The sequence below is a fragment of the Phyllostomus hastatus genome, unplaced genomic scaffold (genome assembly GCF_019186645.2).
Source record: "Phyllostomus hastatus isolate PE091 unplaced genomic scaffold, TTU_PhHast_1.1 phas_contig_198, whole genome shotgun sequence".
Lineage (NCBI taxonomy): Eukaryota > Metazoa > Chordata > Mammalia > Chiroptera > Phyllostomidae > Phyllostomus > Phyllostomus hastatus.
The window spans coordinates 4,359,202-4,381,788 of record NW_025333715.1 but is presented as its reverse complement, the minus strand read 5'-3'; the positions used below and the strand labels follow the sequence as shown (position 1 = coordinate 4,381,788).

At 59.8% G+C, this 22,587-nt stretch overlaps 1 protein-coding gene across 3 annotated transcripts; it reads left to right on the top strand.

The window, feature by feature from the left end:
- Window positions 1-3,490: 3,490 nt before the first annotated feature.
- Window positions 3,491-21,876, top strand: SEPTIN3 (septin 3). 3 transcript variants are annotated; one of them, XM_045835110.1, is made up of 11 exons: window positions 3,491-3,621; window positions 7,560-7,751; window positions 10,525-10,653; window positions 11,118-11,199; window positions 11,763-11,900; window positions 13,156-13,273; window positions 14,114-14,209; window positions 15,821-15,917; window positions 18,043-18,094; window positions 18,388-18,481; window positions 20,591-21,876. In XM_045835110.1, exons 1-11 carry the CDS (start codon window positions 3,612-3,614, stop codon window positions 20,654-20,656), a joined length of 1,074 nt encoding a protein of 357 aa, XP_045691066.1. In that variant the 5' UTR covers window positions 3,491-3,611; the 3' UTR covers window positions 20,657-21,876. The 3 variants fall into 3 exon arrangements, with proteins under 3 accessions (XP_045691066.1, XP_045691065.1, XP_045691067.1); XM_045835109.1 differs by having other exon boundaries at window positions 15,818-15,917; XM_045835111.1 differs by lacking the exon at window positions 10,525-10,653 and having other exon boundaries at window positions 15,818-15,917.
- Window positions 21,877-22,587: the final 711 nt, after the last annotated feature.

The window sequence follows — 22,587 nt, the reverse complement described above, 5'->3', positions numbered from 1 at the left end:
CTTCCCTCAAAGCCACGGCCCGCAGGCTCCCGGCCGCCTGGGCGCCGGAGCCAGGACGCGGAGCGTGTCCCCGCAGGAGGCCGGCAGCAGCCTGGTGCCCAGGAAGCTCAGCACCATCTCCTTAACACTCCGCCAGAACAGCCAGGCGTGGGGGGAGGCGCCTGCCCGGGGCAGGGAGGCCGCCGTCCACGGAGGAGGGGGGCCGCCAGTTCGGGACTCCCCGTCTATGGCCTTGCTGCAAGGGGGCAGGGTGCACTCTGAGGGCCCCGGGAACCCAGGTCTGGCCAAACCCAGCAAGATGCCCGTGGTGGAGAAGCCCCTGGTGAGTTCCTACCTGGCCCTACCTTTCCAGTCCCGGTCAGCCCAGAGCCCCTCACCAGACCCTGCAGGGCCCGGCTCAGCAGGTCAGAGGCACGCGGTCCCACCGGCTGCCCACGTGCCTGCCAGGCCTTCCCCAGGAAGAGGCAAGTCCAGGTTCAGGGGTATCCCGAGAGCCCGGCTGCATCTCCAAAGGGCCATGTCTACCGTGGAGCCTGCGACGGCCGTGGGTTTGGCAACTCTGGACACGGTAAGGCCAGGCACAGGCAGATATTTAGCCACAGCGGCCACCAACAGACCTAACTTGGCTGTCAACGTAGCCACGCCAAACACATCCAGACTGGACACAGGCGCCGGGTTCCTCGCTCTGGACGCCAGACTGGGCGCAGCCAAGCGGGGCCTGGTCATGGACCGGGTCACCCCAGGCCTGAGCAGGCTGGGTGTTGCCATAGCGACAGCGGGCACAGCGGGCACAGCCAAGCCGCATACAACGACAGGGGCCACAGCCTCGGATTTGGCAGCCCGAGACCCAGTCAAGTTGGGCACAGCCAGGCCAGACAGGGTCCTGGCTTTGGACAGACCGAATCCCGCCAGGTTGGACGTCACTACGGATTCTCCTGCTTTGGACACAAGCAGTCTGGGCACAGCCCCGGGGTCGGTGGTGCCGGCCGCCCTAGACCCAGCCATTGGGGAGACCGCGCCGGGCAGTGTCACTAACCTGACCGCCTCAGACTCCGCCACCTACCCACAGACGTCAAGCAGAAGCACGGACCCAGGCCCGGACCACGGCCCAGCAGAGGCTGCCAGAGACCTGCCCAGAGAAACCAAAGGTAAATGCCCAGAGCCTGGCCGGGCTGCTGGGGTCAGGAGGGGACGGAGGGGGTGGTGGAAGGGCCTGGGGGTGAATTATACGTGGATAGGTCGGAAAGAAAGGGGGGACTCTAAGGTCGGAGTCAAATGCGTGGAGGGCGTTGGGGGAAGGGAACAAGAGTAAGGGCAGGACGCGGAGGATGCACTGAGCCGGGCCCCGCCGACCTGCCAGGCCCAGCCAGCCTGAGGGGCGTCCCCAGGAGGGAGGTTTGCAGGGGTAGCTCTCGAGGGAGCCGCGGTGCCTTCAGCGCCGGCGTGGCTGTTCCCGGGGTCCGGGAAGTGCTGGCGTGATCGGGGGACTTGCAGGCGAGTGCAGGGTGCAGCAAACCACCCACAGGGACACACAGACCCGCACTCCGGGAAACAGTGGTTTGTCTGACAGTCGCTGCAGCTGGGCCGCTCGGGACGTGAACAGTGACCTCGCCCGAGACCGCCTCCGCCGCTCACATTCGGCCTTGCGGGGTCACCTGGGATTCTCTCTCCGGGTCCCCGGTCCCCGTCCCTTTAGTGCTGCTGAAAGGAGAGTCAGGAACTCGCACATAGGGAGGTCCATCACAGACCTGCGAACACCTAGGTCAGCACAGGCGCTCGACACTCCTTTGGCCTCAGAGAGCCTGCGGCAGGCTTTCGGTCATGCGGCTGGTTAAGCCGGTGGGAACCCAGGTCTCGGACTCCCACTGTGGGGCATCTCATCCCCAACATTTCCAAGGCGCGGAGGGCCTGGCTCTGGCAGACGCTCGGAAGGCACCCCGTCCAACAGCCTCACCAGGGCTTTGGGGCTCTCCCCGGTTCTGGTTCCGGTCCACACGCCTCCCTCTGTGCCTGCGGCCCGCCCTCCGCCCTCAGCCCAGCCTTCTCTCCTGAAATGAAGGTGTGGCCGGCCAGCGGCCGGCCGCCCCTCTGCCCACGCCCAGAAGCAGCCCGTTCCTTCCTGCACAGACTCCCGCCCTCCCCGGTCTCACTGTCGCAGCTGCAGAAACCTGGGTAGCCCTCTCCGTCCACTCCCCGCTCCCCCTGCCATCCAGTCTACTATCCAACTCTGTGAACCCACCTCCTGGACTGTCTGTCCCCTCCTCTCCATCCCTCCGCCTTGGGGGGCCAAGCTCCCCTCCCCCCAGGGCGCTCCCCTGCTCGCAGCCGCCATCGGGACTCACGTATTTGATGGAGCACTGCCAGCGTAACAGCCACTGGTGCCTCACCGTCACCCCCCCTTTAGGTCCAGCCACTTAACCTGGCGTCCAAGGCCTCGGCCTCCTCCGGCCTCCTAGCGCCGTGTCCCTGTCTGGAACTGTCCCTGCTCCGGCTGCAGCCGGGAGCTCGGGGTGTCCGCCCACAGCACCACGCCGCTCTCCCCTTCCGGCTCCTCACCTCTGCCGCCCCCTCCCCACGCAGTGCCCTCTGTCCTTCCCTCCCGCCGCCTTTTGCCATTCCGTCTAGGCCCTTGCTGCCCCCAAGAACTGCACACACAGTCCCTCTCTCCGCGGGGTGCCCACCTCCGTGCCCCCAGAGTACTCATGCACTACCCCCCACATCAGGACAGGCCAGCTGTCTGTCTCCCCCACGGGAAGGGAGCCCTTCCTGGACAGGCAGGGCCTCCCCATCCCTGTTCCCCTAGGGCCTGGCACCGCGCTGTCTGTTAACGCCGACGGACTGCGCGACAGATTTTTCTGGTGGGTCCGTTAAGACTCAGGAAAGGTCCTGAGCAGCTCAAGGTCATAGGGCGCACCCATCACCCCGGAGCCAGGCCTGGAACACGCGCCCCTGACTCAGGGCTCTGCAGGCACCCGCGCCCGGACGGAACCGCGCTGGGCCAGCGCGATATCCCAACCTCCGCGTGACTCACGCGCGCGCACCGCCGCCCCGCTGCTGCCACGGGTCCCCTGCGCCCCACGCCGCGCCCCACGCCGCGCCCCAGCCTAGAGAATAAGAGGCTGGAGCCGGATCCCGGGGAACGGACCAGGGCTGGGATGCGGACACCTTCCCGGGCCCGGCATCCCGAGCCTGCGGTTACAGCGCCCCTGGGTGCCTCCCGGGCCGCCCGCAGAAGGGTGCCCGCTCGCGCGTGCGGACGCGCGGGGAGCGGGTGAGGGCTCGGGTGCCGTGGGAGGGGGAGGGGCTCTCAGCGGGGCCGGCGGCGGGCGCGCGGGTCACGTGGTGCGGGTGGCAGCGGCGGCGGTATCGGTGCGCGCGGGCAGGAGCGGCGCGGCGCCGAGCGAGCGGCGGCGAGGTCCGGGGCGGGTGCGGAGGCGCGGGGCGCAGGGGCGGCGCGGCCGGGCCGCGGGCCGGGCGGGTGGGCGGAGAGCGCGGAGGGGCGAGGCCCGGCTGCAGGGGCCGCTCGGCCCAGAAGGAGCCCGCGCCCCGCTCAGCCTTGCAGCCCCGCGCCCTGAGCATCTCCCGGGAGGAACGGAGACAAAGGAGGATTCATGTCCAAAGGTAGGGCGGCTGGCCGGCCCACCGGCGCCCGCCAGGACGAGGCTGCGGCCCCGCGAAGCCCGGCTGGAGGTGCTACCGGGGGAGGGTTGCTGCGCCGTGGAGCCCACGCGCGGTGACATATGCACAGACACACGCACGCACGGCGACACACACCCCAAGATATATATGCCCGGAGAAATTCACCCACAGGAACGCGGGGAGATACAGAGACCCACGGACACGCAAGGAGGGACCCAGAAAGCCCCACACTGGAGCACACACCAAGACACGCACACGCATGCACACCACGCACAGGTAGCAGGGCCACCTACCACCCGATACACACCCAGGAGCTGACACATAGACAGACCCCTTCCCCCACGCACAGACAGACACCAGCTGGTGGTCTCCTAGGGAACTCGTTGGCCTCCAGAGAACCGGCATGGGGGAAGGGGGTGTCCCAGAGCCCTTTGCGCTGGAGAATGGGAAAAGACTGAGATATCTTTTGTGATTCCTTTTCTAAGAGCTGGGGCTGGAGCTGGGGTGGGCTGGAATTGCCTGCGCGGGTGGGGGGGTGGGGCCTGGGGAAGCTCTTCAGCTCAGGAAGGAAGAAGAGCCTCCCCACCCCCCACCCCACTAAGCCAAGGAGGCAGGTGCTATTCCGGAAAGGTCTCCTCCCACTGCTGCCACCTTCCCAGCTGAGGGTGGGGTTCCTGGGCCAGACAAAGACAAAGCCATCCCCTGCCTGTGAAAGAAAGCACCACAGCCCTTGCTTGGTGTGGTGATGGAGGCGCCGTTTCCGTGGGGGACTCAGCCAGAACCGAGTCAGGTGGCCCGTGCCTCTCCCTGGAGCGCTGATGGGGCAGGTGGCTCCTGGCAGGGGGTGCGGCAGCTTCTCCTCCTCTCCAGGGAGACCTGGGAGCCTTAGGAGGGCCTCCAAGGACCATTTAGGCCAGATGGCATATTTGAGCTATGTCCCGCTGTGACCCTGTCCCCAGCTCTTCCCCACCCATGGGAAGCCAGCCCCTTGGGATCCCTGTGGTGGGGAGGAAGCAAGTCTTTTTACAAAGAGTGTTCCCCCTTGGCTGTGGCCTCCACGCAGGCACCGTTTACCGGCTGGGGGTCCGCTGCTCTGTTAGCGGAGCTTCCGAGGGGCGAGGGGAGTGACATCTGCCTGACAGTGAGACATTCATTCATTCATTCATTCATCATTCGTTCACTCATTGCCGAGTGCCCGTGTGACGCTCTGCACATGGGGCGTAGAGAGCGGTAAGACGTGACTCCCGGCCTAAGAAGGGCAGAAACGAGCGTATGTTCAGTGCCAGGTGATTTACATCCTCGCTTTTGTGTAACCTTCCCAGCAACCTGGCAAGGTGGGCGCTGCCCCCATTCTCCTGAGGAGAACAGTGAGGCTCACAGGGCCCCCCAGCCGGGAATTAAGCCGGGGCCCACTCCCCACGTGGGGTTGGCAGGCGGGACACGGGCGGAGTGGGGGACTGTAAGCTGCAGAGGCTGGAGCTGCAGAACTCCAGAGCAGTGTTTGTCCTGTGCCCGGGAGGTCTTCGTGGACCTGTCAGGACACCTCGCCAGGGAGTGGGCCCTCGGGGGCCGTGACCTTGTCTGGGGCCCAAAAGTGTCCTTGGCATTTCCTGTAGGATTTGGGTGGAGCGGGCTCCTATGTGACAGCATGTGAAGGGGCTGGCAGGGATGGGTGGGATGAATGAATGAATGAATGAATGAATGAGGTGGGACTCAGGCACCAAGGGACTCAGACAGAGGCCGAGGCGGTGCAGAAGAGGGGCACCTCCACCCAGACGGGCAAGCAGAGACTTTCCTGAGGGGCGGCCCTTGCGCTGATGGTGCGGGAAGAGCGGGAGTCAGCCAGGCGCTGGAGGGGCGAGGGCCTGCCAGCAGCCCGCCCCACGCTGGCCGTGCTCGCGGCTGATGGCCGTCAGTGTGGAACTGGAACGTGTGTTGGCACGGGGGGGGGGCTTGCCACCGAGTGCTCTTCGCGGTGAGCTCAGTGGCTGCCAGCAGGGTTCGCCGGGGACGTCTGCCTGTGCACAGACCTGCAGCAGGCCCGGCCGCAGCGAGGACACCCACCTTGCGAGAATCCTCGGAAGGACTCCCGTAAATAAGTGCAAGACTCACTTTCCAGGTGTGGGGACCCGACGGGCTCAGCTGCAGAAGCACCGGGGAAGCGGGAAGGGCTGCCGTGGGAGCAGCTGGGCAGGGGAACGGGGCACCGGCCCCAGGGCAGGGGTGCTGCGTGGGCCGGGAGCCACGTGCAGAGCGAGCGTGGTGGGGGAGGCCGGCCCGGCTGTGAGAGGAGTCAGCTGCTGCGGGGCTGAGCCGGTCTCGCTGCCAGCCGCCTGGCTAGCAACAGCTTCCTGGGAAGCAGGAGGGAATCCGGCCAGACCCTGGGGAGGCCCGATGCTGTGTCAGATTCGGCTGTGCCCGGGAGTGATGAGGACAGAACATTTTCCCATTGGGAGACAGAGTCTTGGCAGGACCCGTGGAAGGACCGGGTGGTTGGGTGTGAGAACAGACTCCTGGCTGGGTGTGGGGTGGGGGAGGGTGGCTGTCCCAGCAGCCCGCCTGTTAGCTTGAGGCTGCGGGCCGGCCGGAGGGGCCGCCGGACACAGTGTGAGGTCTGGTGACTGTGCAGTGTAATTAGCATCTGGGCCCCTCCCTTCGACGAGTGCTTTCACATGCACCCCTTGACCTCCCCACAAGTCCGTGAACCTGAAGAGGCAGGGGTGGGAGGGGCTGGAGCTGGGAGGTGCACTGTGGGTGCTTCCAGGCGCCGTGTCTCATGGAATGCTCGCCGTGGGCTCCTGGGTGCAGGTGCTCTGTCTGAGTCCACACTTCTGGCAAGTCGCGGGGCCAGGCTCCCCCTTCTTCACCCCACACACCCCACTTTGTGGGTGGGACAAGGCTGCCTCTCCTGAAACCTGGCCTGCTGGACAGCGGCCCGGATGGGGACGCACACAGGTCTCTCTTACGTGTGTGTGGTGTCTGTCTTGACCAGCCAGACCTGGGGGCTGTGTGCCTTTGCCCCCTGGCGCAGGGTTGTGACCTCCCCTCTGCCACCCGCCCTCCCGACAACACGCTGCATCGTCTCAGGCAAGGGACTGCCCCGACCCGGGCCTCATCCTGTCCCCCCAGCTGGTCAAAAGGGGAGACGTGTTCCTTCAGTACATTCAGAGCTAAGGCGAGGAGGGCGGCTGCGGCTCCTCAGGGCACAGGCACCCCTGCTTTGCGGTGGTGCTCGTGGGGCAGAGGGGACACTGAGGCTGGGGGCAGGAGTGACACTCACTCTGCAGAGGGGCGGCAGCTCCATTTGCTTGTAAAACACAAAGCAACAGAGGTCAGCGACAGGCAGTAGAGGGCAGGTCCAGCATCCTGCACGGTCTTTGCCCTTATTTGGGGGGCAGGCTCAGGTGGGAATAATCCCCCCATCTCGTAGACCATGGTTCTCCACGAGGAAGGGCCGTGTGGTCCTCCGGGGACCACGGCACCGTCTAAAGCAGTGTTTGGCTCTCACTGCTGGGGGCTATTATTGGCATTTAGCAGAGGCTGGTGGGGGGGCACTGAACCTGCTACAGTGAGCAGGACAGCCCCCCACAGTAACGATTCCGCCCAAAGTGTCAGCAGCGCTGGGGTGGGGAAACCCTCGGGTTCGCCACACACACGTGGTGCTTTGGGGCGGCGAGTGCGTTTGAAGCGGCCCCAGCAGCTGGCGAGCTGGTTCTGGTCCAGACTCTGCAGCTGACTTGCTCCGTCTTCTTCGGCAAGTCCCTCCCGCCAGGGCCCGTGTCTTCCTGTGTGAGATGAGGGACCCGTGCTGGGTGACGGCTCAGGTCCCCCCCAGTCCCAGCTCCGGATCCAGGGGATGACGCCGTGGCTTCCCTGTGGCGCCGGCAGCCCACCCCCTACCCCCCACCTTGGCTTCGCAGGGCTGCCAGACACCAGGACGGACGCAGCCATGTCAGAGCTGGTGCCTGAGCCCAGGCCGAAGCCGGCGGTGCCCATGAAGCCCGTCAGCATCAACTCCAACCTGCTGGGCTACATTGGCATCGACACCATCATCGAACAGATGCGGAAGAAGACCATGAAGACCGGGTTCGACTTCAACATCATGGTCGTCGGTACGGAGGGCCGGGGGGTCCCTGGAGCCCCGGGTGGCGGGCAGCGCTGTGGGTTCCACTTCTCCCCCAAGGGCGACCTCGGCCCTGGCCTCTCCAGGGTGGGCCCCAGCTGGGCGTCCACAGGCTACCTTTGGCCATGCTCAGCCTGCGTCCCGGTGTGTGGCGGAGGGGGCTCCTCAGCGTCCCTCCCCACCTTCGAGAGCAGGGCTGGGCAGGGGGAGTTGGTGGGAGATGGCCTTTTTCTAGCCTTTTGTAGCATTTTAAAACTTAGAAAGAACTTTTTTGAAAAATTATTTATTTATTTTTTAAACTCATGGATTTTAAGCGTATATTCTTATTTTATTTTAAGATTTTATTTATTTATTTTTAGAAAGGGAAGGGTGGGAGAAGGAGAGAGAGAGAGAAACATCAATGTGCAGTTGCTGGGGGCCGTGGCCTGCAACCCAGGCATGTGCCCTGACTGGAAATCGAACCTGCGATGCTTTGGTTCGCAGCCCGAGCTCAATCCACTGAGCTATGCCAGCCAGGAGAAAGAACTTTTAGGACACTGATTGGCCACTAAGTATTGTCCCCAGGTCACAGAGCGATCTCAGTGAGATACTCACTCTGCTGCTGGAACGGGTCTGGGCGTCATCCTTCTCCTTCCGTTATGACCCGGGCCGGTCGATCAGGTTCCCCGTAAATCTCTCTCAGGTCCGCCTACTCCTCCCTGTCTCTGCTGCCCCCGCCCAGGCCGAGCCAGGCCTCCCACCTGGACAGCCACGGCCACCTGACGCGGTGCCGCTCACGGAGAAGGGGCCGGGCCAGAGTGCGGGTCATTGCGAAGTCCTGTGTAAGACACACCGGCCGAACGGAACGGTGCGCTGAGCGGCAGAGCTGGCTCCCTTTCTGGGTCGAACTACCTACCTCAAGAGCCAGTAACCAATGGTTTATGGACCCTGGCCCCAGGCCCCATTTTGAGTGGCATTGACCCTATTTCTGTCTCCTCGTCTCTTCAGTCCATTGTCTACCAGTGTCTGAATAATTTTTCCAACCAGAGAAACTCAGCAAGTCCCCGACCGGTTAAGCAGAAGGGTCTAGACTGCTAGCTTGGCCGGGTTCCGCCTCTCCACGCGTCCCTCACCACCTCCCAGGCGGCATCCGGCTGCTCACGAGGAACGGCTCTCCCAGACGCTCTTGCCAGACTCTCTCCTCCCTCTGAGCCTTTGCATACGCTGTTCCCCCTGTCTGCAAACCCCTTCCAGCTTCTCTTGGGTCATTCGAAGTCCTTCAGCTTTTAGCTTAGTTACTGCTTCTTCCTGGAAGTCCTCCTTGATCCCAGAAAGACGGGATTAGACTCCCTTCCGGATGCTATTAAAATACCCTGTGGTGGTTCATTGTGGCAACATATTGTAATTGTCTGTTTAAGCTCTGGTCTTTCTCAAAGGTAAGGATGGAGTCTCCCTTACCCCTCTACCACCAGCCCTAGCACAGCACTTGACACTCAAGAATACGTCACGAACAGATGGCCTTAGAAAACATCCAGACTGAGAACGGCGAGTACGCGGCACGTGGGCCGCCGCCTCTCTCCCCAGCAGCGCCGCGGCAGGCAGGCACCGCCGCTGGGCCCCGGCACACGGGCCGTCTGAACCCCGATGCGGCCTCTTGAACATATCCATCTGGGTGGCCACTACCAACCGGTCCGTTGGGAAGAGCAATGCACCTTATTCACCGTCCCTGGCCGCATTCAGTCCCTTCCCTCTGCCGCGTGGTCGGGAAGGGAACTGCAGGGGCAGACGCGGCCACTTGCGGGCGTCCAGAGAAACAGCACAGTGGGGTCCAGGCCTGCAGGCTCTGCTGCCGAACGTTTTCCTGATCTACCACAGGGGGCGCTCCAGACCAGCGCCTCGGGCTCCGCTGCCCGTGGGGTTCATCCAGAAGCCCCGTTAGCAACGCAGACTGTGGGTGGGAGGGTGGGGGGCGGGGCTGGGATCCTGCGTTTCCTACCAGGGTCCGTCCGGGAGATGCTGATGCCGCCCAGCAAGGCTCACGGTGACTCTGGGGCGCGTTCGAGTTTGAGAAGCACTGCTCAGACCCGTGGTTATTTCAAACGCCTTTTCGCCGTGGAGCCCCTTTCCGTGTGCTCCGTGGAACAAAGTCTGTAGGCCTGTGCGCGTGAACCGCCCACAGGGCGCCGCCGTGGAGGAGGCGCCGGGGAGGAGCCAGCCCCGCCCGCTCCGCCTCTGCCTCCGCTCACAGGGTCCTTTCGGGCCTCTGCCTCCGTGGCACGCTGGCCACTACACTGGGATACAGAGCGGATACGGGCCGAGGGGTTCCTCGGGTTCAAGTCCCGGTCTTGTACATCTTTTACGTTAGCTGGGGCTTCATCTCTCCGGGACAGCTTCAGCGGGGATCGGAGCTCGCTCTGCGGCGGGACTCGCAGGGCTGACAAAGGCGCGTCACACACAGGCCGCGCCAGAGTGCAGAGTGATTCTGTCACCGAAGACTTCAGCAAAACACAGAACAAAAACCTGCTACATTAGACGAATGCAGAGGTTGTCCCCTTTCCAGATGGCCTTGGGGCTCCAGGAAGGAGAGATGTGGCATCTGACCTTCTCTCCATCACACAGGAAACCATCCCCACCTGCCCGTGACCCCTGCTCAGCCCCTCCCTCCCCAGCGAGCGGTCAGACAAGGGCGCAGCCTGCTCAAAAATTCTGTAAGGTCCTGGGAGGGATCTCGGGTTTCGGACGTGGCCCTAGGGTCTCCCTGCCCTCTCATCCTTCTGTCTTAGGTCAGAGTGGGCTGGGCAAGTCGACGCTGGTCAACACGCTCTTCAAATCCCAAGTGAGCCGCAAGGCCTCCAGCTGGAACCGGGAGGAGAAGATCCCCAAGACAGTGGAGATCAAGGCCATCGGGCACGGTGAGGACCGGGTGGGGGAGCCCCGCGGGCATCGGTCAGAGGCCCCTGCCTCTGCCAGAAAAGGGGAGGAATGGGGCCTCTCGGGGAATGGGACAGACGAAAGGCGACCTCAGCGCAGAAGAGAATGAAGCTCTAAACCCCATGGGGCCAACTCCTTAGATTGCAAATCCAGGAGGGGGAGGAAGAGGGATTAGGAAAAAAAAAAGAAAGAAAAGAGGAATGGGGTTTAAACTGGCTGATAAAGCCCTTAGACAGGCAGAAGGAAGTAGGGAGTTCCTCCCAGGTGCAGGGAGCGGCGGCGTGAACAAAGGTGCTGAAGTGGGGAAGACCCTGAACTTGACTTTCCCAATAACTGGTCCCGAAGAAGGAAGGAGAGCCTGGGCCTCCCTGGCTGGTGGGCAGCAGGGCCCCTGGCACCCGCTGGGAGAGTCACCTCCCTGCTGCCCTTTCTGTTCGCACCCCAGTGATCGAGGAAGGCGGAGTCAAAATGAAGCTGACCGTCATCGACACCCCGGGCTTCGGAGACCAGATCAATAACGAAAACTGGTACGCGCGGGCCCCGAAACGGCGAGGGAGGTGCTGAAGGTGGGGCGGGTTCACTGGTGTGGAGAGCCACCTGCACCGTCCGTGCATGCTGAGCGTTCAGTGTCGTCCGGGGGATGGGGGAGGGGCCGCAGGGAGGTGAGGGAAGACATCCAGGTGGGGCTGGGCGTGGGGGTGGTGGAGACAGCGCAGGGGGGATTTTGCCCGAGGGATGGCCTGGCGGTGGCAGTGGGGGCGGGACGGACAGAACAAGGGGACCTGGGGTGTGAATCCGGGCTGACCCGGACACAGAGAGAAGGGGTGAGAAGCAGGAGCCACCGTGAGGATTGAGAGTCTGCCAATCCGCAGCAAGGCCCCTTTCCCGATGCCTTGCTCACGGGAAAGCCGTCCACGGGAGGCCGAGGGAGAATGCCCAGCAGGTACTCCAGACCCCTGCCCCTCCCCCCGCCCTGGGGGAAGTAGGAAATGAGACACCTGCACGGGGACCATGCCCACAGAGAGCTCCCAGGTCCTGTCCTTCTGGGACACCCATCCCCTGTCTCCCCCACCCGACCCCCGCCCCGCAGCTGGGAGCCCATCGAGAAGTACATCAACGAGCAGTACGAGAAGTTCCTCAAGGAGGAGGTGAACATCGCCAGGAAAAAACGCATCCCTGACACCCGTGTCCACTGCTGCCTCTACTTCATCTCCCCCACGGGACACTCGTACGTACCAGTCCCACCCCCACCCCCCCGAGCGGGGCCTGGCTCTGGTTTGCACCATCTGTGCCCATTCTGTAGGCGATAACCAATACACGGACTTGGCTGGGGAGGGCCAGAGGGGCCCCAATACAGTCACGGCCCTGGGATCCCCCAGACCTTCCCCAAGAAAGTCTGGCTTCCTTGCCAGGAGAGTGGCGCTGACCAGCCTCAGCCACCACGCTGCCTCTGGTGCTCTGGCACCGCGGCACGACTGTGCTTGTAGAGAGAAGTTGGGACACCGGAGCAGAGGGCTTCTTAGTCATTCAGCAGACACCTGCTTTGCACAGGGCTGGGTGGGGTGGGCGCAGCAAGAAGGGTCAAATGCCGGGAGGTGGGGCTGCGGGATTGGGGCTGGTGTTTAGGGTGGGGAGTGGGACCCAGCTGGAGGTGTCTGGAGGGTGGCCAGCCCAGCAGAAGGTGTCGAGAAATGAAGGCTGGCAATAAGCAGGGCATGCTGGGAACTCTGGCTGTGCGTAGCAGGTGGGGCTGCCTGGAAGGGCGTGCTGGCAGAGCACGGGGAGAGCACGTGGGCCAGCAGACGGCCTTCCTGTGGGGGAGGTCACACAACCTATTGCTACGCCCAGCTGCCAGGCCAGAGCTCTGTTCTGGAGAGGCTAACACAAGCAAGGCGGGGCCCAGACTTGGGAGGAACTGGGTGCTCAGTGGGTGGGGCCCAGAAACTCCATAAAATGGTTAGCTTTATCCCTCCCTAGACCTTGGACTCAAGGTCTGCAAGGAAGCAGGCAGCCTGACTCAATAAGAGGAGCCAGAGTCTGGGTGGAGCCGGGCCCTCTGACGGGGGAGTGGCAGACCCCCAGCTGGACCCCTGCAGGACCAAGTGGGGGCTGGGAGGAGGCCCTTCAGAACAAGACACCCATAAGTAACCATGACACAAGGACATATGGGTGGGGTGACCGTCCACAGCTGTCCCCGGCCAGCAAAGGTGCCGTGAGGGGGTGGTCGGAGTGGGGCTTAGGGAGGGGCAGGATTTGAGGAGAAGGGAGACGGAGGACCATGTGCTGGGGGGGGAGGGGGAGAGTCGGGGCCTGTCCTGCAGATGGCGGGACAGTGCGTACGAGTCAGGAGAGAGAGCAGCCTCTTGGCCTCAGCCGGGTCCCCGGCCCAGTCCTCCTGTCCCAAGGGTGGCCCTGGGGTGGCGGCAGTGGCTCAGTTGGGGAGGGCCGGGTGGCTCTGACCCTCCGCCTTCTCTGGGCCCCAGCCTGCGACCTCTCGACCTGGAGTTCATGAAGCACCTCAGCAAAGTCGTGAACATCGTCCCCGTCATCGCTAAGGCTGACACCATGACCCTGGAGGAGAAGTCCGAATTCAAGCAAAGGGTGAGAAGGCCCCTCCTCCTTTTCCTGCCCCCATCCCCGCCTTCCCCCTCTCTGGTCCAAGCCTCTCCCACCCTCCAGTGTTACGGGTGTTACGTTCGCCTCTCCCCACTCCCACCCAGCTCCTGCTTAGCCATTAAAGAGACGGGACCCGCAGTGTCTGGGGACCGCTGTCGAAGAGAAGTTAGTGCGTGCTCAGGTGGCATTCTTCCCCCCTCCAAACTTCTAGCGACCCCCGGATACATAAATCACCGTGAACAGGAGATACCCCTCCTCACCGCTAGGAGGCTTGGAGGACTAGATAATGAATGCATCAAGGCCCTCTAGTCCGTACTGTGGTTCTCTGTGAGCTCCTGAACTCCCAGCACCCAGGTGGGGATGGGGAGGAGGGGATGCCAGAGGAGTATAAAGATAATTGTTGCCTTCGAGTAGACGGCTGAAGAGGTCCTGGGTAGCTTCCTGGAGGAGGTGAGATTCAAGCTGAGCTTTGAAAGAGGGCAAACAGAGAGGCCGGGGGTGGGCGGACTCGCCCCCTTCCCTACAAACGGGAACAGGACCCGTGGCGCATGCGCACTGCCCATGTGCTCAGTGGTGGTGTCAGAGTCTGAGCCCTACAGACCCGAGAGGAGCGAGCTGCTGCCCTAGACTCTTCCTCGTCTCAGGCGGGGCTCCCGTTATTGTGCGACTGGGGTTCGCACTTACTCAGGGCCTCGGGACCCAGAGATGTCTGTGGATCCTCAAGGCTGCGTTTAGTCCTCCGCCCGCAGCGCGCGTGCACGCGCGCACACCCCCTCCCGTTATCCTGACACCTGGCTGCCTTGCTTTTCTGTCCCTCGCCTGTAGGTTCGCAAGGAGCTGGAAGTGAATGGCATCGAATTCTACCCCCAGAAGGAATTTGATGAGGATTTGGAGGACAAGACGGAGAATGACAAAATCCGGGTGGGTGCCTGGGGCTCCGCTCGTCACAGATGGCCCCCTTGGTGCCCGTGGGATGTGTACCGCACACTGCTCTGGTTTCCCAGCTGCTTCTCCCCTTCCGCACTCCCGGCCTCGCCCGGCCTGACCAGACCGGAAGTGACCTGGGGGAGGCTGAGGACTAGCGCCCCCTCCAGGGGGACTGTGAACCCTGCACCCACAGGCGATGCTCCCATCTGTCCCCAGGCCCCACGAAAGCCTCTTCCTTCAGCACCACACGGCAGAGCTGGGGTGCGTGGGGTCGGAAGGGCACCGGCAAGGACATTAGCTGTGTGTCCAAGGTATCTACGCTCTGTCAGAGCTCTGCCTCAGTGCCGCCCTCTATAAAGTGCAGAGGTCAGACTGGTTGAGTGGCCTGTGGGTTTTTAATTTTTCCCCAGAAGAACGCTTTAAAGAAATTAGATGTCAGATAGAACTCCGATATGTAAAATGCAAAAACAGAGCTGCTTTGGCTAAGTGACGTGGGCACAGAGCCCCACCTTACAGCAGGCCCTGGGGGAGCGCCAGGGAATCTTACCGCTTGGTGGAACCTGGCCGGCACGCCATCAGCCTATGGGATTGCTGAGAGTCCTCTCCGTTCTGAAGCTCTGCCGCCCCGGGGTTCCAGCTCAGAATCCTGAGCTCTAGTCCGGGCTTTCCCACTCACCCGCTGGGACCTGGGACAGACCACTCGCCTGCTCTGGTCGAGTCTCCTCCTCCCGTAAATGTGGGGCAAATACTCAAATCCCCGTTTCTGATCCAGCGGAGACAGGCAGTTGGCCCGTTAATTGAAGAAATCATTTAAACAATGACACATGCCAATCACAAATATTTTAAATAATTATTTTACTAAATTATTAGGTTAAAATGAAACATACAGATCACATGCGTCAAACATTCTTTTCATGGACAGAGCTGCTTCTCTGAGATTAAGTTCCCTCTTCATGCGAAAGCAACTCACCTCTACCAAGTTTTTCTGAAACATTCAACTTCATTTTCAGAGAAGCAGCTCTCTCCACTCATGCGTCCTCAGCTTACGGAGTTGTTAGTTTATCCAACTATGGCGACACACACACGCTGGGCAAATTCATTTGGGAAAACCAGCTGGCTCGTGGGGGACACGCAAGCCCTGTGGGTGAAGAGAGGGGCCCTCACACGTCAAAGAGGGGCCCCCGGGCTCTGTCAGGTCAGCGGCTGTGGGCGTCTGTCCGCCTGTAGGTTTTGGGGGAGACGGTGTGAAGCATGTTACTTGGGCTGTCAGCCGGGCGGGTATCACTTGAGAGAGGTCTGTCCATCCTGGCAGCTCCCAACCGTGTAGAGCGGCGCAAAGCATTCTCCCGTTGAGGGAACGCTGACTTACTGAGGCTGACCGAGGCGGCAGGGGTGCAGGCAGGGTTGGATCCAGCACTTGGGACTCCCAGTCCAGTGCTCTTTTGAAAAGACAAGAGCCTGCCCCACCCTTGCCATCAGTGGGACCACTGACTGAACCTCAGAAATGGGCAGTTCAAGGTCGGGGGGCCCAGGACCGCATTCCCTCCCGCCCCTGGCGGCCCTGATTGTCGAGGATGACGTGCCCTGTGTCTGGTCTGTCAGCAGGAGAGCATGCCCTTTGCCGTGGTGGGGAGCGACAAGGAGTACCAAGTGAACGGCAAGCGGGTCCTCGGCCGAAAAACTCCCTGGGGGATCATTGAAGGTAACGCACTGCCTCCTTTTGAAGAACTGGCTGCTGGCTAATGATGCGTGTTTAGTAAGCGTGGCTAGGTCGAGGCACTGTCCCAGGATGTGAGATTTAAAAAGAGGGCCAGGCAGACCCTGCGGAAGGAGCTGGCCGTGTGGTCGAGAAACGGGACTCCCAAGCAGGAGGCAGTAAAAGCCTGGTGTAGCGCCCCTCCGGGAGGCGCGGCGCATATGTCAGAGGTCCTCTTCAGAACGTGGAGAGATGAATAAGGGCCAGGAACGCCGGAGAGAGGTTTTCACGTGAAAGGGGATGCGATCTGACAACCCGCTGAAAGGTTCTTCGGATGTGGCTGTTTTTGTTTCATTATGAATGGATGTGACCTTGAGGCGGTCGTAACGATTCTGAAGGCTTTCAAAGAATCGCTTCAGTGATCTCATTCAGCGGGATAACCCCCTGCGGGGTTATGTCTGCTCCTGAGGCTCTTGAATTTCCGACAGTTAAATGTCTTGTCCAGATCACACGTCTTGTTAGTGGTGAAGCTTGGATATTTTTTGATTCTAAAACCAAGTGCAGCCCCGGCTGGTGTGGCTCAGTGGATTCAGTGCCAACCTCCCAACCAAAGGGTTGCTGTTTCGGTTCCTAGTCAGGGCACGTGCCTGGGTTGTGGGCCAGGTCCCCAGTAGGGGGCGTGAGAGAGGAAACCACACATTGATGTTTCTCTCCCTTTCTCCCTCCCTTCCCCTTTCTAAAAATAAATAAATAAAAATCTTTAAACAAAACAAAACCAAGTTCATCCTATTGTATCTTGTTGTCTCCCATTTTCCTATGATTTTTTAAAAAAAGATTTTATTTATTTATTTTTAGAGAGATGGGAAAGAAGGGAGAAAGAGAGGGAGAGGAACCTCAATGTGCGAAAGATACAAAGATCAGTTGCCTCTCACACGCCCCCGGCTGGGGACCTGGCCCGCAACCCAGGCACATGCCCTGCCCAGGGATCAAACTGGCAGCCCTTCTGTTTGCAGGCCGGTGCTCAATCCACTGAGCCACAGCAGCCAGATGACTTTTTGTTGGAATTTTTAAACAGCATTTCTTCATCATCTACCTTGAGTTGGAATTATTTCTGCGCATGCCTGTCCTACCCATTAGATTGTGAGACCATGGGGTTCATGTCTTAACCTTCTTCTGCTCCCACAATCCCTGGCTCATGATTTACAAATACAGTCATGCCTCGGTACCCGTTGGCTTCAGAACCCGTTAAACCCCGTGCTCATCACATTTGGACGAGAAAAGAAGATGTGTCAGCACCCCGCACTTGCTCGGGACTCTTCGCACTCGCTGTGACTTGCGTGAGTCACGACGCTGCCCCGCAGGAGGCAGCGCTTCCTCACTCGTCGCTTGTTCGGTGCTCAGCGGTTTTGGCACCTGTCATGAGCTGATGGCGAGTACCGAGGTCCCACTGTAGCAGGCACTCAGTCTGTGTCAAATTAGAGTATCGTGTAGTGCATGCCCTTCTTAAAAAAAATTTTTTTTTAACTTTTTAAAAAGATTTTATTTATTTATTTTTAGAGAGGGAAGGGAGGGAGAAAGAGAGAGAGAGAAACATCAATGTGCGGTTGCTGGAGGCCGTGGCTTGCAACCCAGGCATGTGCCCTGACTGGGAATCGAACCTGCGACACTTTGGTTCGCAGCCCACACTCAATCCACTGAGCTACGCCAGCCAGGGCTTGCATGCCCTCCTTTAACATGGCTCGATCATTGTTTTCTGTGTTACTGTCTTCCAATCTGGTTATAAGCTCCTCAAGCATAGGAGTTGTGTCTCAGGTTGGGCAAGTTTCTTAGACTCCCTGTAGCAGTATTTTTTCCCTTTTCTATAAAATGGGGAATACAATAGTCCCTCTCAGCTCTTATCCTGCAGGGTCTAGAATGGTATTGTGCCATTGCAGCTGCTTAACAAACGTTACGTGAATAAAACCCAGTGCACGGAAGCACCAGGACCAGCAGACTGCGGGAGGAGTTACAGTAGCCTGTCCCGTGCTCCCCCCCCAGAATGCCTCTGTGACCAGAGCAGTAGTGCACCTGCTGGGCGCCGCTGCATTAGTGAAATGACCACCTGTTTTGTTTTGTTTCGTTTTGTTCACAGTGGAAAACCTCAACCACTGTGAGTTTGCCCTTCTCCGAGACTTCGTCATCAGGTAAGATGTGCCCCTGCCCTCCCTCAAGTGGCAGGTGTAACGGCCCGGGGTCCGGAGGCCACCTGCTCAGAACCACCTCCTCAGTCTCCAGGTCTCTCCCTCCCGACGGGCCCTCTGCCCGCGGCCCAGCTGCCCTGCCGAAGCACGCGGGGCAGGAGAAGGGGCCTCGGTTCTCTGGAGTCGGCCGACTGGGCCCGGGCGGTGCAAGTGGCATGTTAACCTTGATGTGGGTCACCTCTTCCTCCTTCCCCTCTAATCGCGTCCCCCTCTCTCTTGTCACCCGCGCCCCTCAGGACCCACCTCCAGGACCTCAAGGAAGTGACACACAACATCCACTACGAGACCTACCGGGCCAAGCGGCTCAATGACAACGGAGGCCTCCCCCCGGTGAGCGCGGACGCAGAGGAGAGCCGCGACAGTAACCCGTGACGACCCTGTCCCTGTGCCATGCCATCACACACGGCCACTCTCCACACCACCCCGACACCATCACCACCCGCCTTCTCCTCTCTGCTCTGTCCCACAGGCCTGTCTGGTGTTTGTGGAGCGTCCTGTCTACAGCGTGTGCGTGTGTGTGAGTGTGTGTGTGTGCGTGCGTGAGTGTGCGTGTGTGCGTGAGTGCGTGCTCAGGGGTGAGGTGTTTTCACTGCCCTCCCTGGGAAGTCCCTTGTAAGTTCGGTTTCTCCATGCCTCTCCATTATCTGTCTCCTTTGCTTGTGTCCCAGAACAGAGCCGTGCGCCTCACTCAAGAGGCCCAGGGAGGTTTCATTTAAAAATGAGGGTGCAGGTGAGCCACAGGTAACTCCTCCTCATCTCCGACCTGCCTGCACCCCCGGACCGCGGGGGTCTTCCGAGGACAGGCTGCGGGGCTAGGCCCGGGACGGGGCAGGGAGTTCGGACTTAACCTTCCCGGGTAGCCGGGGCGGTCGGGGGTCAGGCCAGGACTTCCTGGGGAAAGGGAGGTCAAGGACAGCAGGGAAGTGGGCCACGCTGGGCACCTGCAGGAAGCATCAGTGCCTCGAAGTGGCGACGAGAGCTCCACCCTCCGGTCTCTGTCCCATTCACTGTAGAAGCTGCCACCTGTCCCTGCGGCAGCGCCTGCTGCGGTCCTCCCGCCACACGCAGCCCACACGCAGCTTGGCGCCCGCTCCCTCCTCTCCCTCCCCTCCCCTCCCTTCCTCCCCCTGCCCCCCCTCCCTTCTTTCACTCCCTTGTAGATCGAGCCACTGTAGCTCCATTTCCATATTTAGAAGGTACGCCCAGTCTACTTCTGAAAAGGACTTGAGGCCACCTTAAAATAAAATCACAGCTAGCAGCACGGGACAGCACAAACTAGGAGGACGGAACATCAGACGCAGAGTGAGGAGGGGGGAAGCGTTTGTGTGGTCCAGCGCGGAGACCGGCCCGGAGGAGCCCGCGGCCGTCCCAGGCCGGGGAGGGGCCGCCGCAGCGGGCACGCGCAGGCTGGTCCAGGGAGACACCCTTTTCAGGCATTAAGTTCTAGAAAAACGGAGTCGAAAGAAGTATCAAGAATAATGTACAATATTTGTGTTTTTTGGTAGGTTTGCCTTTCTCTTTTAGGAGGATTCTTCCTCCTAAAAGCTGGCTTCTCTGTCGCTGTCCCCTCCTCATGAACCCCGCTCCTTCTTCCCCCTCTCCTGCCCTCTCCCCGTGTTCTGCCGAAGCTGACTGCATGGTGGTCTGTCCGTCCTTCTCCACTGCTTTTCCTGTCCACCCTCCTGACATCTGTACACGTTCCCGGTGACACCCACAGTTGTACATTAGCCTCTTCCTGCCTTTCCCTCCAGCCCTGTATTTATTAACACATACGTGCATATCTCATTTGTTTTACAAACAAGTTACTCTTTCTCCTTTAGTCAGTGAGGTGGCTAACACTGGGGCCGGGGAAACAATGTAGCCTTAGGCAAGGGGAAAACACCAAGGGCCACAGTTTTACAGTGACCTCATACAACCTCCTGCTCCATGGCCTGGTCCAGCCCGGGGTGTGTGACAGGCCCTCTGCAAATCGCAGCGTTTATAGTCCCTTTTCACTCAGGTGCTAGGAAAACACAAAGACGTAAGACCAAGATTCAGTGCACCAGGTGAAAGAGGTGGGTGATGTCGCCAATGACCCAAACACCTATGGTCTCAGTCTTTCTTGGGAGCTCTTACCAACCCAGCCCGCGTCCTCCCTGGCCCACAAAGCTGTCCCAGAGGAGGCGCTGTCAGGATGGACCAGCAGGAGGGTTAGAGCCCAGAGGTTGCTACGTGTCAGCAGAAGAGGGATGCCTGGCCTGCACAGGAGCAATCCTGTGTGGGAATGTGGGGCTGGACCCCCAGGCCCAGCAGGGCAGATCTAGGGGTGGGGGCGGGGGGCGCTGGAGAGGCTGAATAAAAGGATGCTTGCCGCCCCTAAATCATGATCTCAGCCTCCCCGGAGAAGCTGTTTTATGTGTCTGGTGTCCACACCCTCAACTGTTCTCAACCCCCCTGCAGGGAGAAGGCCTCCTGGGCTCTGTCCTTCCACCTGTGCCAGCCACCCCCTGCCCCACTGCTGAATGAAGGCCATTTCAAGCGCTGCTTCTCCCTCCATTCCTCCCAGCTGTTATTGCTGCAGGGCCATGGCCCTTTAAGGGCCCACCTCCGCAGCCCGTCTGGGCCCTCAGCAGGTGGGAGGGGCCAGTTGCTTTAGGACAGCCGCCTTCTCCATGTCTCCCAACACTCCTCTCCTCCCAGTGGAATGGAGTTCTCGCCAGCACTGCCCTCCTCCATCGTCTGTGTCAGCTGGTCCCAGCCTGTCTGTAGGGCGAAAGAACTCATCAAGAGCTCCTTCTGCCCTTGCAAACCCATGCCCGCTACTCGTACCCATCTCCAAGGGAAATGGCACTGCTCCCTGTCCATCTGCATGAGCTACTTTTGGCTTTCTTTAAAAGGTCAAGGAAGCCACTTTTCTGCTTGTCAGATTCGTTGACATCAGCTGTGTGAGCCCAGATGTGGGACAAGGGTGTCTCCTTCGTTGCTTAAAGCTTAGTTGTGAGGATGGGTGACTCCAGATGTAGGGAAGCAAGGGCTAGGGTCTCTCCTTTAAAACCACCGCTTTGGGCTGGCCCAGAGTGTGGACACGCCCTCTCTCTCCCAACAATACAGCCTCTCAGGAAGAGTGGTTTCCCCGAAGAGACATTTCTGGAGTTGACTTCTTTATCTCCAATCTTTAAAAAAGGCACTAAACACAGATACAAAACTCCAGAGACCCATGAGATGTGAACGCTAGGAAGAAAAAAAAAGCACCCATCTGTCTACTCAGCAATAAGAGGGATCTCTTCCCACCCACCCTGACTATCCCCACCCCCACCCCACTCCACCCTGTTAATGTGAGGAATGAGTACGCCTGGCCGTAGCTGGTCGCCTGTAGGCTAGTGGAAAATACCCAACGGAGGGCAGAGGCCCTCATCAGATGCATGAATGTTTGCGAATGTCGGCTGCCACTGCCCCACACACCGTGTCTAGAGAACCCCCTGCCCCCCCTGCCCATCTCCGCCCGGACACAACTTGCTCAAAGGCTGGTGACTTGCGGGCCATGCGTCTACGATCAAGTCCTGATGGAGCAAGAGGCCCAAGCCTAGGGGATGCAAGAACAACCCATTTCTTAAATATTGTCAGTCCCAGCCAACCTTTTGGTGACATTATGGTTTAATTTCCCAACTGAAAACAAGCCAATGACACTCAAACCGGTTGTGTAAATGTCGCTAGACTTTATGTGTTGTACAACTAAACATTGCTGTTTGAACGACTGCCTGGCCTGGTCTCAGTGGTGTCCCTCCCTCCTTGGCCCGACAGACGTGACATCATCTCACCTGTGTGTGGAGGGTGTGACAGGGACCGTCTCAGTAAGAAGTAGCCACAGAAATTAAGGATAAAACATCTCTTGAGGTCAGCTTATCGTTAGTGGACATGAGTTTGGATACCAGTCGTAACTACCTGGGATTTTGTATGCAAAATGAGTGATGAAGTTATTACACTTGATCTTGAGGCAAGCTGTGCTCTGCATAGGCTGCTTTCTTCAATGAAAACAACGTTTATTTTCATTCAGCTAATTTTTCCAGCTTTTCCCCTCGTTTCTCCCGAAGGCACAGAACCCAAGTGTATCAAAGGAGTGAATCCATCTTGCCTCGTTACTTTACAATGAATACTTTAAGAGTTAAGGATTTACATTTAAAGCACTAGCTTGTTTCTTGTCTTTTTAAAAAAATATATTTATTTTTAGAGAGGGAAGGAAGGAGAAAGAGAGAGAGAGAAACATCAATGTGCGGTTGCTGGGGGTCATGGCCTGCAACCCAGGCATGTGCCCTGACTGGGAATCAAACCTGTGACACTTTGGTTCGCAAAGTTAAGTTTTTTAACTTAAACCATACCTGCCTCTCTTTGAGGTTCTCCCTCCTGCAGCTAGCAAATAACACAACTCTTACCTGCATATCATTTCTTTTCATTTGAAT